General features: G+C 41.6%; 2 protein-coding genes across 3 annotated transcripts in view; one reads left to right on the forward strand and one right to left on the reverse strand.

Annotated features, from left to right (window-relative positions):
• The window catches only part of mdn1 (midasin AAA ATPase 1), a 1,030,807-nt gene that overhangs the window by 600,049 nt on the left and 418,773 nt on the right, over nucleotides 1–11,985 (forward strand). The gene's annotated exons all lie outside the window — the stretch shown is intronic.
• ddhd1b (DDHD domain containing 1b) overlaps nucleotides 1–11,985 on the reverse strand; it is a 52,844-nt gene that overhangs the window by 11,058 nt on the left and 29,801 nt on the right. For both annotated transcript variants that reach the window (XM_032542342.1, XM_032542341.1), the window contains exons 6-8: nucleotides 4,570–4,676; nucleotides 3,125–3,381; nucleotides 507–579 (exon numbers count right to left, since the gene is read on the reverse strand). In XM_032542342.1, the coding sequence (XP_032398233.1) occupies nucleotides 507–579; nucleotides 3,125–3,381; nucleotides 4,570–4,676 (437 nt within the window). The remainder of the gene's footprint in view (nucleotides 1–506; nucleotides 580–3,124; nucleotides 3,382–4,569; nucleotides 4,677–11,985) is intronic.

Here is an 11,985-nt window from a genome sequence, read left to right on the forward strand (position 1 = left end):
TTCAGTCACATTCCAACTGAAAAGATAACGAATAAGCACACAAACACAGGATTTAGCTCCAACACTGTCTACTCTCTACCTCCTGAGTCTGCTTTTGGTCTCTTACTTGGCCTCACCGGCCCTGAGAGAAAACTAATAATGGACTAATAAATATGATAAAAGACAAACCAAATTCTCTTTCTGATTCCAAATACTTGTTTACATAAGCCCGTACCCTGTATTGTCCTAGTATACTTTTTTTCTATTCACACAAATGAAAACACTTTTTAATGGATCCTCATATTCCTTTAATTAAAGAAAAACACATTATCTGATCAACTTTCATTGCGCCCCTAAAGTTTTTAATGCGCTCCTTAATTTTTCAAAGTAAAAAAAAAAATTTGTGTCAAACCTTTAGTTAACCATATGAGTAACCGTTTCTAGGACACATGCTGAACAGAAAATGGCTCGCAGTGGCGGGTGACAACTGGTGACAGATAAAGCAGTCAAACGTTTGTCAACTTTACCTTAAATTTCAAGGCTGGCACTAAACAAGACGAGGTCTGCAGACGCTGGAATTGATCCTCCAAGTCCCTCAACCTGGGATGAAAACAGGTTCACCTTCTGAAGCACTTTAAAGCCCCTTACCACAAATACACAACCCCATGACATATTGTACCACCCCAGTTTTCTGCAAAAACCTGATTACATTCTGTGACACAAACAACATTATTAGGAAGACTAAACAATTAATCTGAGTTCATAAACTCTTTTTAATCAAGTTAACAGTTGTGTTCCAGTGACTATTTCAATCTTTACAACATGTAAAGAGAAGTTGTAGAGAAAAGCAAAAGGGGTAAAAACTTAACATACATGAAAAATGTTTGTGGTTTTCGTCAGCTTTGCCTTGTGCTTGCAATAAATAGGTGGTCTGAACACCCAAAAAGCTCAGTTTGTTCAAGATCTTTTTAGTCTTATTTTCTAATAATTTATTTATTTTATTTATTTAACCTTTATTTAACCAGGAAGTCCCTTGAGATTGAAATCTCTTTTTCGAGGGAGACCTGGCCAAGACGGCACACCAGTTACAATTTAAACAAATACAGCACAGACAAAATCTCACATAGAGGAAAGGACAGGTCACATAGGGCAGTTACATTTTTGAATTACATGACATTTTAACATGGCCTTAAATTCATTCAATGGGACTAGATTATTTAAATGGAGCAAGTTTTGCAAATTATTCCAAGACCATGGAGCAAAGTAAGAGAAGGCTTTCTTCCCTAGCTCAGTAAAAACCCTTGGAACCTGGTAAGAGCACCACCTGGTGGAACGGAGATGAAAATGGCTGGAATTTAGCTTGAGGAGATTACATAAATATGCCGGTAGTTTACCCAACATGGCCTTGTATAGAAAAATAGAAAAATGAAGTTGTCTACGTAGACTTAGTGACGGCCAGCCTACCAGTTCATACAGCGTACAATGATGAGTACGGAAATAAGAGTTAGTTAAGAAGCGCAGAGCACTATGGTAAACAGAATCTAACAGGTGGAGAGTACTAGAGGCAGCACGCATGTAGACAACATCAATAACAAATAAATAATTTTAAAGGTACAGAGAACTGGATGGAAAACACCACTACAATATAGGAGGACGCTTTGTTGTTGCAATTTTGATAAGCGTGAAGCTCCTCAGGAGGATGAAGATGAAGAGGAGCTGTTTAACAATGAACTTGCAGTTCTTGATGGTAAGATTGTGATTTTGAGGAGGTCTGACCACCAAATATTGTTACGGGTAATTACACTGTTTCATTTATCAAGGTAAGCTGCAATGTTAATATTTAAACAATTGAGTTTGGATTTTGCTTGCAGCTGAATGTTATTAGATACTGGCAGTTGTGCTGCCAGGATTGTCTTTTGACGTTAATGTTACGGTATACAGAGTAGCGTTTGCCTGCTTCAGATTTGTTGTATTTGTTTTTATGTTTTGACACTGGATGCCATGATGTCTATGCTTACTACACACACATATGTGTAGCTCTGAGGAAACTTTTGTTGTCATGTTCATGCTGGTTATAGCTACCGTCTGTAATGTTAATCAGATACTGGTGTGCTTCAAACCAGCAATGTGTTTTACTAAAATACGGTATGCTTTTATTGTAATATACCAGCAATACCATAGTACCTGTATTTGAAATAAACATCTGGTACACTTAAAGGGTTCAAAATGACACAATGCTGGATTTTGATTATTTCTGACCCAAATTGCTTTGACGCCCTTCTGGCTGTTGTTGTATATGTGATGATATTTTTACAAATGTTTCTTTAAAAATGAATGATCTCTGTCCACTATGGCTATGGCTTTTAATTTAAAACGGTTTATTTGAAACAATTATACTTATTAAACAGATGGAATTAGAAATAAAGGCCTGCCTCTAACAAAAGCCTGCTTCAAATAAAGCCTGGTACCCTTTGCAGTTCTGGTAAATAAAAGCCTTGGTTTTTATTTGAGGATTTACAGTAAATACTGTAAATACATACATAAATAAATATGCCTATGAAATACATCCTAATTAAATAAATGAGGCAATAAATATTTAAATAAATGTAAATATAAATATAAAAATTAGTCAATATAGTTCACTAAAAAAACTGCTTTAATTTATTTCAGGGGACTTTTATTTCATAAGAAATTTATTTATTTCCCTTGCTTATATTCAAATTAAGGGGTAGTGGTTATCTCACATACTCAGATTAAAGCAATATGAAAGTCCCCTAAAATAAATAACTAATTTTGAAAATCATCCTTATGATAACTATATACTCATTTATATATTTACATTTATATAAATATGTATTGTCTTTGTTTTACCCTGCATGTTGAGAAATTACACCAAATCGGTTCCGAGAGCCGAGCGTCAAATGGTAATGAAAAGGAGGGTCTCAACCAAGGCCACCAATGGAGTGAGACTGTGCTGTTTAATCTTTCCTGTTTAAACATTCACTGGGAATATGGATCGAATTGAATTGAATAAATATTACCCCTACTTAAACAATACAAACGTTTACCTTCAGGTAAATGTTACGCCAAAACAGAAATGGAATTGACTTCCTCACCTGCTCCAGAAAAATAGCCTGTGCAGTACCTGAGACGTGTGAGTCTTAGCTGCTCCTGAAGGTAGTGTTCCTCATCACTCGGCCAGCAGACTATTGTCTCCTCAGGATCTGTCGCTTCTTGATGGTGAAAGTGCATAGGGTCCCAGCCCGTCATGATGTCATAAGTGATGACGCAGCCCAGTGAGTGTGATACTACGGACACCTTCCCATTTTTCTCAAAGTCTGGATTTCGCGAGCAGAAGAGTGAGTAGAGACGATTCAGCTCCAGTGTCAAACCCCTGGTTATCTACATACACACAAAGACACATATGGGGACAAACAATTACTTGAGTCTTAATGTATAGATAAATATGTAAATACATGTAAAAAAGTTTGGGACATAAATAAATACATGCTTTAAATCTACAGTATGTTTGCATTTTTGTTCACCTACATTTATTTATTTCTGTATTTCTGTTTTCATGTTAATGATTGGTTAAAGGAGGATCACGCACACTCCTTTAAATGTGCTATATAAATACAGCACATTTAAAGGAGTGTGCTTGATTTGGATCTACTATTTTTGCCTTACAGACACAGAGGAACAGCTCGGGACAGCAGCTCTGGTCTCTGCTTTGTTCATAGGAATAATTTCCTCATCAATTATACATTATTTCACCCACCACCTATCCACGATTAATCAGAAAGTTAATTCTTATGACTTGATCCGCCGTGGATGAACTGCTTGTGGTTTTTTTATGTATGCTGCTATCGCTAAACCCACAGAGCTAGCATGTTGACTGTGTGTTTTGGACATTATTTTTGGACATTAAGTCCGGTTATGAGTCTTGTTAAATTTTTGATAATATTCAGGAGATACTCTATCCATAGATAGATCCAACCTTTAAGCAATATTACATAAGAGGGTGTGATTTAACGTTGGCATGACAGTAGTCTGGATCAACGACAGTTCCAGGATAATCGCCGGATTTCCCTCAACTTCTGCTGTCTTTGTGTTGTTGTTCTTAAAATCTGTTTGCTAGGGGAAACAACAAGCAGAACCTCAGCGCTAGCATGCTACACACTGAAAGAAATGTGAGTATTTATCTATTCTTTATCATTTTTGTATTTATTTATGTGTTGCAATATTTATTTGTACATTTATTTCTTTCTTTCCATATTTATTTCTTTATGTATTTATTTATACATTTATTTATTGAGACTTGTCATAATTTGTGCTCCACTGACACACAACAACACACAGTCAGGAAGTAAACCGTAATGTAGCCCTTTTGGATTAAAACAGTTTGGCCAGTATTTAGCTGAGCCTGAGGGAAGTTGATTCGGGCTCATGGGATAACACTCCCAAACAACCAGCAGAATAACAAAGCGCAGCAACATAGGTGTGAGGAGACAGAATGAGGCTAAACTTCTGGCTTAGTGTGTTACTTAAAGGGAACTCGAAAGCTGTAGTTTAGTATAGTCTCAGGCTAACCTCATCTCTGTACAGAGGGCTGGTGTAGTACATGATGTCCATGGCACTGCTGTTCAGCATGTCTCTGAGACCTCGCACCTTGTCTGGTGTGATGGAGTCTACTGTGTCTGCAAGGAGAAAAAGATACAAAGAGATAAAAATATTTCTTTTTTAATACTGTTTCAACTTCCAGGGAAAAAACAGTGATTCTGCTCCGCAATACACTCCTATATAAACACATATTTTCATCTGTCCAACCCTTATATATTTATATACTGTCTATATACACACACAGTGGCTTGCATAAGTTTACACACTCATGCTAAAGTTGATTAAAAAGAGGAAAAAAAAAACTATCTTTTGAAATTGATCTTAATGCCATCCATCCATCTTTGTCCGCTTATCCGGTATCGGATTGCAAAAAAGGCAAAAAAGGACAGTCAGTTTAAATCCAATTTAGGTTGATTCGGTGGTGTTTGTCCGAATCTGTGTCCATCAAATTCTCTCATCCTCAGCGTCATCCGTGCATCCAATTCATGTATTGTTTTCGACAGTTCCCCTATCTTCATTGTCAGTCCGGTGGTTGCACAAAGCAGGTCCACTGACTGAGCCCCGATGGCATCCATCCATCTCTGCGCTTCCACAGCCCGGTCTGAGATGTTATGAGACAGTTCACCGGTCTGATCAGCCCTCTGATTAGGGGTGGGGGAAAAAATCGATACAGCATAGTATCGCAATATTTCCCGTGGCGATACTGTATCGATACACAAACGCCAAGTATCGATTTTTTATTATTTAAACTGCACATGAGAATTTAACTTTTTGGTATTAGAAAAAATATCAGTTGCTTCTTCAGTCCACCAGATGGCGCTGTTTGTTTTCTGGTGAGGTCAGCGGGGTGACAGTCAGCGTGCAGGAGTGTAGATAAAATAAACATGTCAGCGTCAGAGAGAGAAATCAGAATGCACCGTCTGCATTTAAAATGTGTTTGGAACTTTTTCGGATTTTTTAACAAGGAGGGGACACTGAGAGGATATGAGACATGCGATTTGCAAGGAGTGTCGTATGCAAATAAAATACTCAGGGAATACCACCACATGAGGGCTCATCTCACACGCACATCCAGAGTTAGCGTTAGCCGAGGACGGTAAAGCTAATGCTAAACCAGCTCCGCCGAAAAACCAACCAACTGGACTCACTTAGCTTGACAAAGCTACCTCCAAATTCAGAGCGAGCGAAGAAATAATACTCAAGCCATCGCCTGCTCATGTCAAAGACCTGCGTCCATACAACGTTGTGGAAAATGAGGGATTTTGTCACCTGCTAAAAACACTGGAACCAAGGTACTAACTCCGTCGCGCCGCTTTTTCACGGATACAGCCTACCCAAGCTCTACAGAGAAGTTACTCAAAGTTCAGGAAAGTTTAAAAACAGCAGAACGTGTTCATTGACTTGTGATCATGGACGTCACGGGCAGTGGATTCCTATGTGACTATTACAGCTCATTATCTTACAGAAGACTGGCAACTGCTGTCTCACGTTCTCCAAACCAGAGCAGTAACACAAGTCACACCGGGGCGAACATAGCTCACCTTCTGCAAAATGCAGCACGAGAATGGGGGATTGCAGACAAAAACCTGGTGGTTGTCACCGACAACGCTTCTAATATGGCCGTTGCCGTTCAGTTAGCGGGACACCTCCACATCAAGTGTTTTGCGCACATGCTGAATCTGGCGTCGCAGCGGGCCTTAAATCTCCCAACAGTGGCCAGGCTCATGGGGAGAGTACGGCGAATAACCAGCTTTTTCAACAGAAGCACGGTGGCACACCACGCATTGGAGAAAAAACAGATCATGTTACAGCTCCCGACCCATAAACTGAAGACTGATGTCAGCACGAGATGGAACAGTGCTTATGAAATGCTACTGCGTTTCTTGAACAGCAGCCAGCCGTTTGTGCAGCGTTGTTGTCTCCCGAAGTAAGAAAGAGCAGCACAGATGTCTTCACATTAAATGAGTCTGATATTGGGAACGCTGAAGAAATTGTGCGGCATGAACCGTGCAAGTGGCGACCACTGTGATGCTGAGGAAAAGAATCCTACTCTCTCACTCGTAGCACCGCTGCTCGCACAGTTGTTGCATGACCAACAGGACAACATTGGTAGCACAGCGCTGATCGAAGCGTCAAACAAAGCATCAGTCAAGATCTTAAAAAGAGATAGCCAGTGCGGCAGAGAAGAACACCCTCTACACAGCATCATCCCTTGACCCCCGGTTTAAAACCCTGCCATTCCTGTCCCCCGAGGAGAGACAGGAAACCTTTGCCAGAGTGGTTGCAGAGGCAGTAATCCTTCAGGTAATAAGATAAGAAGCAGAATACTTTATAACCCACATGTCACACTCTACTAATGTTAGTAATTTTAGTAAAGATAAAAAAAAATAGAAATAAAGACAATTAACTTTAAATTACCAAAGAGCAACAAGTTTTTCTGCATACTTAATTAAAGATATAGTACATATTTATTCTCCCCTTCTCTCTGTGTGTGTGTATATTCTACAGGAAGAAATTAGACAGCAGACCATCTCTGAGCCAAAAGTCCAGGAGCATCAGGAGGAACCTGTCTATAATGAAGAGGGACCCGGACCAGCCAAGATGAGGAAGTCATGTGGGCTAACCGACTTACTTGGTCAGACTTATGGTGATGTTGGAGCCCCAACAAAATCATTAACTGCCATTGCTGAGGAGGAAGTAAAAGTCTACCAGGAGGTCAAATCACTGTCACTACACGAAGATCCACTAAGCTGGTGGAAATCACATGAGCAAGTCTATCCTTTCCTGGCCAACTGGCAAAAAGATCCTTTGTATCCCAGGTACTAGTGTCTCAGCCGAAAGTCTTCTCGACGGCTGGAGACTTGTCACAGCACAAAGGAGCGCTCTGAGCTCAGAGCATTTTGATCAGCTCCTCTTTCGAGCAAGAATCTGACATTTCTTCACTGTCCAAATGTTTTTGAACTTTTGTAATACCAAGGTTGGCAGCAAACAGTAGCACATTTTGTTACTTAAGAGTACATGTTCCATTTTATCTAATTTAACATTTAATTTTTGTAAGGCTACATGTTTTATTTTAAATTTAACAGTTATTGCCTTTCTAATTCCCTAAGGGCTGAAGTTGCTTGGAAATATATACCTGTAGTAGCACAGCAGTGCATAACTGTTTGTATTAAAGTCTAGTCCACCTTAATTAAATGCAAACAGTTCAGTTTGCCAGTTGTATACATTTATACAACATTCATGAAAGTGTTGTTGTTAGTCCCTTGACAGTCACATTTTACAGCAATAAAATCCATGTGATGACAAACAGATGTTCATGATATTTTCCTTGGGGACAAAATAATGAAGTTGAAAAAGTAATAAGCACAATATATCGCAGAATTTCGCAATATGTTTCAAATCGCAATAATATCGTATCGTGACCCAAGTATCGTATAATATCGTATCGTGGTGCCTCTGGTGATTCCCCCCCTCCCTCTGATGTAAAACCTTCAGCTCCTCGTCCAATACATTCAAACCCTTTTTAATTCCCTAGACAGCATTGAGGCACAAATCTTCTACAGCTCCCACGTTCAGAACATCCAAGCGACCGCTCGCCAATTCCCCAAGAATCGCGAGCGTAGCCCGCAGCGTATGTTCCACCCGGTGAAGCGCACTTGGGTGAGAAAAACTTTCCAATAGCGCTGAGTGACCGCATGATCAATCCATTTCGAAAGTTTCCCAGGAAAACAGCAGGCAGTGGGAGAGAGAAGAAAGTCTCCACCAACAAAGTAGACAAAAATAGGAGATAGTAGGGAGAGTAGGAGAGGACTGCACCGAGTAGTAAAAAAGAGCTAGAAAACCGGAGAGCTACTGGAGAGGCAGCCGTCTCTCCACAGCGCCAAACTACTACTGGGGAAACCCCGAGGTGTTCCCAGGCCAAGTTGGAGATATAATCTCTCCACCTTCCTGGGTCTTCCCGAGGCCTCCCCGCTGGACGTGCCTGGAACACCTCCCGAGGAGGCGCCCAGGAGGCATCCTTACCAGATGCCCAACCACCTCAACTGGCTCCTTTCGATTCGAAGGAGCAGCAGCTCTACTCTGAGCTCCAAACGGATGACTGTGCTTCTCACCCTATCTCTAGGGGAGACGCCAGCCACCCTCCTAAGTAACCCATTTCGGCCGCTAGTACCCAGACTCATTCTTTCATGACCAAGCTTTTATGACCACAGGTGAGGGTAGGAACGCAAACTGACCGGATAGATCAAGAGCTTTGCCTTCGGCTCAGCTCTCTTTTCGTCACAACGGTGCAATAAATTGAATTCCGCACCCTGCAGCGCCGATTCTCCGACCAATCTCCCGCTCCATTGTCCCCTCACTTGCGAACAGACCTCAAGGTATGAAACTCCTTCACTGGGGTTAGGAGTCATAACCCACCTGAAGAAGGCATCTATCGTTTCCTGCTGAGAACCATGGCCTCAGATTATAGGTGCTGATCCTCATCCCAGCAACTTCACACTCGGCTGCGAACTGATCCAGTGAGCGCTAAGGTCACAGGCCGATGATGCCATCAGGAGCACATCATCCGCAAGCAGTGATGAATCCCCAGCCACAAACTGCAACCCCTCCCCACCCCAACTACGCCTCAATATCAACAGGATTGGTGACAAGTGGCAGCCCTGCGGAGGCCACCCTCCACTGAAACGAGTCCACTTCACGCCGAGAACCCGGACACAGCTATCGCTTTGGTCATACAGAGTTGAATGGACCTGAGAAGGACCCCCCTTCTCAGGTCCATTGGTGAAAATTGGTGTCCTTAAAGGTTGGATTGTCCTAATTTTGTTGAATTAAGGCATTATGATCAATTTCCAAAAGATGTTTTTTATTTCTCTTTTTAATCAACTTTAGCATGGGTGTGTTATGCCACTGTATATGTCTAATAACTACTGCGAAATGAAGTGACTTTGAAAAGAAGAAGGGAAGAACTATCTCCCCCTTATACCAACAGGTTCACAGTGGAGAGGTGGACAGCATCAAGAACTTTGGTTCCACATCACACAGGGTCTGACCTGGGGTTTGCATATTGACTCGTGAAAAGGCAAGGCAAGACCTCAGACACCGTGGAAAATTCCGGGTATCCCCTTAAATACTGAACAATTTTATCCTTGCATCACTGAGAGTGTGCTGCAGAAACCCACTGCCTGGTACGGAAACAGCACAAACAGGACCGCTATGCCCTGCAGAGAGTGGTTCAATCGTGCTCAAAGAAAGACTAGGAGATTCATGAAAGATGAAGACTTTTATGAATCCACCCCACCACCCCTTTCCTCCCCCAACCACATGCACGCACGCACGCACACACACACTTTATGATGAATAGTAAAGGAGCATATGAATTACATTTCACTGGAATTCTACCTTGTATGATTTCATGTGACAAATACAATTGATTGATTGATGATGGATTTTTAGGTAAAGAATAGACCCTGCACATGCCACTACAGTTTTCCAGTAACGCTTTGGATTAAATGGTGGTTAGCTGAGGTGCAGCATACCTCCATCCAGAGCCAGTTTTGCCCTCCACTCAACAGGAAACTCTACATGCTCTGTGATGCGATCAGAGAAGTGCTTCTCCTCCATTTTTCTGGCAGCATCTCTCATCCTGCAACCAGCCAAGACAAAACAATTTATACAAGATTTATTCTGATTATTTTTCAATTTCTGTGCTCTCATTGGAAACCTCTTGATATCTCACATGCTGGTGTTCCTGATATTCGGCCTGGTCCATCTTCTGGCCGATGCCATGCCCCACAAAGACGATGTGGTGGTTTCAGGTGGGCTGTCCTCAGGTGCTGCTTCTCACGTATCCCCGATGGACGTGTCCCACTGCTGGAGGCTAAGTACATGACAGGGAATTTATTCCTGAGGATGTGTTTCCACACTGTGTTTAGTTGTTATCTGACACTGCCAACCATAAACAAGTAAACTAAAGTGGTCAAACCAAGTTTCCTGGCAAAAAGGAAATGTAAACCTTTTTTTTACCCCCCTACATCACCATAATATGACCCTGATCTTGAGATGGGCCAGTGACAGGCAGTGTTGTGAACAGAGAAGCGTGTAACCGCGCAGCAGCAGAACAGCTGTGTCTGCCATAATAATATAATAATAATAAAACTTTATTAATAGCCCTTTCACAAACCCAAGGACGCTAAACAATCGGGGGGGGGGGTTAAGAGATGAAGTTGAAGGCATTTGGGGTAAGATTTTTGTGGATTTGTTTGCATCTGTCGCTCAAGAATTATATGTGTTATAACTTAAAAAATCGAGCTCGAGGTTTTCAAAAAAGTGGTGGGTACAAAATGACTCATGACGAAATTCGATAGTACCCACTGTCCCACCGAAATCAACGCCTATGTATTTGTTATTGTTGCAAGTTACTATGGACATCATATGATTAATCGCAATTAAATGTTTTAATTGAGTGACAGCCATAATTTTTACATATACCTTTAGAGAAGCCAATTTTCTGAGTGACAGTACGTGCGATCTTGAGGGTGGCGTCGCTGTACAGGTACACCTCGTCCACACTGTGCCAGTCCACATGACTCTTGCTCAGCTTCAGACTGTGATGGCTGGAGACATTGTGTGGTTAGCAGAAAGTGACACTCTTTATTAAGCATATTCATTTACCATTCCTACTGAGGGTGTGTAAAATGGGTTTGTGTATACGTGTAAAACTCCATTGCATTGAAGTCCACATTCACAAAAGTCACCATGTACACACCTCAGTGCCTCCTCTTCCTCAGGTGAGTATTGGTTCAGCTGGAGTCAGCTAAAATATGTTTAATGTTAATAATGCTTTGGACTTGTTCTAATGGCAGGAGTTACCCAATCACAGGACACACACGCACGCACAAACACAGCAGACGGACGAACACACACCACACACACACAAACAACCCCCCTTTCACAACACCTGAACCATACACTTACACTCAACACATTCATCTCCATACACACCTATCTTCTTTGTGTGTCATGAACATATCTTTCAAGGCCTACTTTATTCCACACAACCTTCCTTACCATCCTTGCTGTCCACTGTGGTGTCACCACCTCCTCTCGTAGGTGTCCCTCATCCGTTGCCCTCTGATGTGGCAAGGTTCTCCATCTCATGAGGTCACTCTCGTCCTCCTCCAACAAGCCACGTTCCATCAATGAACCACATGACCCCTCATCACAGGAATACGGTCTTGCTCTAGGACCCAAATAATATCTTATGGAGGGCTCCCCATGCCTATCTCTAGGTATGGTGAAGGTATGTGATGATGTAGGGTTATTTTAATTCCAAAGGTCAAGGGAACTTTATCAGGATGCATAGGATCCTGGATACACAACTCTTCACAA

Source organism: Etheostoma spectabile, chromosome 18 (genome assembly GCF_008692095.1).
Source record: "Etheostoma spectabile isolate EspeVRDwgs_2016 chromosome 18, UIUC_Espe_1.0, whole genome shotgun sequence".
In the NCBI taxonomy this organism is placed as follows: Eukaryota; Metazoa; Chordata; class Actinopteri; order Perciformes; family Percidae; genus Etheostoma; species Etheostoma spectabile.